This window comes from Oncorhynchus gorbuscha, unplaced genomic scaffold (genome assembly GCF_021184085.1).
Source record: "Oncorhynchus gorbuscha isolate QuinsamMale2020 ecotype Even-year unplaced genomic scaffold, OgorEven_v1.0 Un_scaffold_18922, whole genome shotgun sequence".
NCBI classification, from domain to species: domain Eukaryota; kingdom Metazoa; phylum Chordata; class Actinopteri; order Salmoniformes; family Salmonidae; genus Oncorhynchus; species Oncorhynchus gorbuscha.
In genome coordinates, this window is record NW_025760347.1 from 1 (window position 1) to 3,715 (window position 3,715).

The following is a 3,715-nucleotide window of genomic DNA, read 5'->3' on the forward strand; positions in this document are numbered from 1 at the left end:
GGGAGTAGTCTGGGGTGAAGGTAACTCTGGCTGAGGATTAGTCTGGGGTGAAGGTAAATCTGGCTGAGGATTAGTCTGGGGTGAAGGTCACTCTTGCTGAGGTAGTCTGGGGTGAAGGTAACTCTTGCTGAAGTTAGTCTGGGGTGAAGGTAACTTGCTGAGGAGTAATCTGGGGTGCAGAAGGTAACTCTTGCTGAGGAGTAGTCTGGGGTGAAGGTAACTCTTGCTGGGGGAGAAGGAGGTAACTCTGGCTGGGGAGTAATCTGGGGAGTAGTCTGGGGAGAAGGTAACTCTGGCTGGGGGAGTAGTCTGGGGAGAAGGTAACTCTGGCTGGGGAGTAGTCTGGGGAGAAGGTAACTCTGGCTGGGGAGTATTCTGGGGAGAAGGTAACTCTGGCTGGGGAGTATTCTGGGGAGTAGTCTGGGGAGAAGGTAACTCTGGCTGGGGAGTAGTCTGGGGAGAAGGTAACTCTGGCTGGGGAGTAGTCTGGGGAGAAGGTAACTCTGGCTGGGGAGAAGATAACTCTGGCTGGGGAGTAGTCTGGGAGAAGGTAACTCTGGCTGGGGGCGTAGTCTGGGGAGAAGTAGCTCTGGCTGGGGTAGTCTGGGGAGGTAACTCTGGCTGGGAGTAGTCTGGGAGAAGGTAACTCTGCCTGGGAAGTAGTCTGGGGAGAAGGTAACTCTGGCTGGGGAGTAGTCTGGGGAGTAGTCTGGGGAGAAGGTAACTCTGGCTGGGGAGTAGTCTGGGGAGAAGGTAACTCTGGCTGGGGAGTAGTCTGGGGAGAAGGTAACTCTGGCTGGGGAGTAGTCTGGGGAGAAGGTAACTCTGGCTGGGGAGTAGTCTGGGGAAGGTAACTCTGGCTGGGGAGTCTGGGGAGAAGGTAACTCTGGCTGGGAAGATAAGTAGTCTGGGGAGAAGGTAACTCTGGCTGGGAGTAGTCTGGGAGAAGGTAACTCTGGCTGGGGAGATAACTCTGGCTGGGGAGTAGTCTGGGGAGAAGGTAACTCTGGCTGGGGGAAGTAGTCTGGGGGAGAGGTAACTCTGGCTGGGGAGTAGTCTGGGGAGAAGGTAACTCTGGCTGGGAGTAGTCTGGGGAGAAGGTAACTCTGCCTGGGAGTAGTCTGGGAGAAGGTAACTCTGGGCTGGGGAGTAGTCTGGGGAGAAGGTAACTCTGCCTGGGAGTAGTCTGGGGAGAAGGTAACTCTGGCTGGGGGGGTAGTCTGGGGAGAAGGTAACTCTGGCTGGGGATAGTCTGGGGAGAAGGTAACTCTGCCTGGGGGTAGTCTGGGGAGAAGTCTCTGAAAAACAGGGAGTAGTCTGGGGAGAAGGTAACTCTGAGCTGGGGGAGTAGTCTGGGGAGAAGGTAACTCTGGCTGGGGAGTAGTCTGGGGAGAAGGTAACTCTGGCTGGGAGTAGTCTGGGGAGAAGGTAACTCTGGCTGGGGGAAGATAACTCTGGCTGGGGGTAGTCTGGGGAGAAGGTAACTCTGGCTGGGGGCGTAGTCTGGGGAGAAGGTAACTCTGGCTGAGGAGTAGTCTGGGGAGAAGGTAACTCTGGCTGGTCTGGGGGAACTCTGCCTGAAATAGTCTGGGGAGAAGGTAACTCTGGCTGAGGAGTAGTCTGGGGAGAAGGTAACTCTGCCTGAGGAGTAGTCTGGGGAGAAGGTAACTACTCTGGCTGAGGAGTAGTCTGGGAAGGTAACTCTGGCTGGGGAGTAGTCTGGGAGAAGGTAACTCTGGCTGAGGAGTAGTCTGTATCTGGGAGTAGTCTGGGGAGAAGGTAACTCTGCCTGAAGTAGTCTGGGGAGAAGGTAACTCTGGCTGAGGAGTAGTCTGGGAAAGGTAACTCTGGCTGGGGAGTAGTCTGGGAGAAGGTAACTCTGGCTGGGGAGTAGTCTGGGGAGAAGGTAACTCTGGCTGGGAAGTAGTCTGGGGAGAAGGTAACTCTGGCTGGGAAGTAGTCTGGGGAGAAGGTAACTCTGGCTGGGGAGTAGTCTGGGGAGAAGGTAACTCTGGCTGGGAAGTAGTCTGGGGAGAAGGTAACTCTGGCTGAGGAGTAGTCTGGGGAGAAGGTAACTCTGGCTGAGGAGTAGTCTGGGGAGAAGGTAACTCTGGCTGAGGAGTAGTCTGGGGGAGAAGGTAACTCTGGCTGGGAGTAGTCTGGGGAGAAGGGTAATCCTCTGCCTGGGGGGAGTAGTCTGGGGAGAAGGTAACTCTGGCTGGGAAGTAGTCTGGGGAAGAAAGGTAACTCTGGCTGAGGGGAGTAGTCTGGGGAGAAGGTAACTCTGGCTGAGGAGTAGTCTGGGGAGAAGGTAGCTCTGGCTGAGGAGTAGTCTGGGGAGAAGGTAACTCTGGCTGAGGAGTAGTCTGGGGAGAAGGTAACTCTGCCTGGGGAAGTAGTCTGGGGGAGAAGTAACTCTGGCTGGGAGTAGTCTGGGGAGAAGGTAACTCTGGCTGGGAGTAGTCTGGGAGAAAGGTAACTCTGCCTGGGGAGTAGTCTGGGAGAAGGGTAACTCTGGCTGGGGGAGTAGTCTGGGGAGAAGGTAACTCTGCCTGGGAAGTAGTCTGGGGAGAAGGTAACTCTGGCTGGGAAGTAGTCTGGGGAGAAAGGTAACTCTGGCTGGGGAGTAGTCTGGGGAAAATTAACTCTGGCTGAGGGAAGTCTGGGGAGAAGGTAACTCTGGCTGGGGAGAAGATAACTCTGGCTGGGAAGTAGTCTGGGGAGAAGGTAACTCTGGCTGGGAGTAGTCTGGGGAGAAGGTAACTCTGGCTGGGGGGAGTAGTCTGGGAGAAGGTAACTCTGGCTGAGGGAGTAGTCTGGGGAGAAGGTAACTCTGGCTGAGGAGTAGTCTGGGGAGAAGGTAACTCTGGCTGGGGAGTAGTCTGGGGAGAGAAGGTAACTCTGGCTGGGGAGTAGTCTGGGGAGAAGGTAACTCTGGCTGGGGAGTAGTCTGGGAGAAGGTAACTCTGGCTGGGAGTAGTCTGGGGAGAAGGTAACTCTGGCTGGGGAAGTAGTCTGGGGAGAAGGTAACTCTGGCTGGGAAGTAGTCTGGGAGAAGGTAACTCTGGGCTGAGGAGTAGTCTGGGAGAAGGTAACTCTGTGGCTGAGGGAGTAGTCTGGGGGAGAAGGTAACTCTGGCTGGAGAAGTAGTCTGGGGAGAAGGTAACTCTGGCTGAGGAGTAGTCTGGGGAGAAGGTAACTCTGGCTGAGGTAGTCTGGAGAAGGTAACTCTGCCTGGGGAGTAGTCTGGGGAGAAGGTAACTCTGGCTGGGAAGTAGTCTGGGGAGAAGGTAACTCTGGCTGAGGAGTAGTCTGGGGAGAAGGTAACTCTGGCTGAGGAGTAGTCTGGGGAGAAGGTAACTCTGGCTGGGGAGTAGTCTGGGGAGAAGGTAACTCTGGCTGGGGAGTAGTCTGGGGAGAAGGTAACTCTGGCTGGGGAGTAGTCTGGGGAGAAGGTAACTCTGGCTGGGGAGTAGTCTGGGGAGAAGGTAACTCTGGCTGGGGAGTAGTCTGGGGAGAAGGTAACTCTGGCTGGGGAGTAGTCTGGGGAGAAGGTAACTCTGGCTGGGGAGTAGTCTGGGGAGAAGGTAACTCTGGCTGGGGAGTAGTCTGGGGAGAAGGTAACTCTGGCTGGGGAGTAGTCTGGGGAGAAGGTAACTCTGGCTGGGGAGTAGTCTGGGGAGAAGGTAACTCTGGCTGGGGAGTAGTCTGGGGA

At 55.8% G+C, this 3,715-nt stretch overlaps 1 protein-coding gene across 1 annotated transcript; it reads right to left on the minus strand.

The window, feature by feature from the left end:
• Positions 1–291: 291 nt before the first annotated feature.
• LOC124030962 (adhesive plaque matrix protein-like) lies at positions 292–3,642 on the minus strand (the record flags this gene model as incomplete). The annotated part of the gene is made up of 3 exons (XM_046342051.1): positions 292–1,719; positions 1,785–2,882; positions 2,998–3,642. Coding segments are annotated over 3 exons (3,171 nt in total), but the record flags the coding sequence as incomplete, so codon positions are not given.
• Between the last annotated feature and the right edge of the window lie 73 nt (positions 3,643–3,715).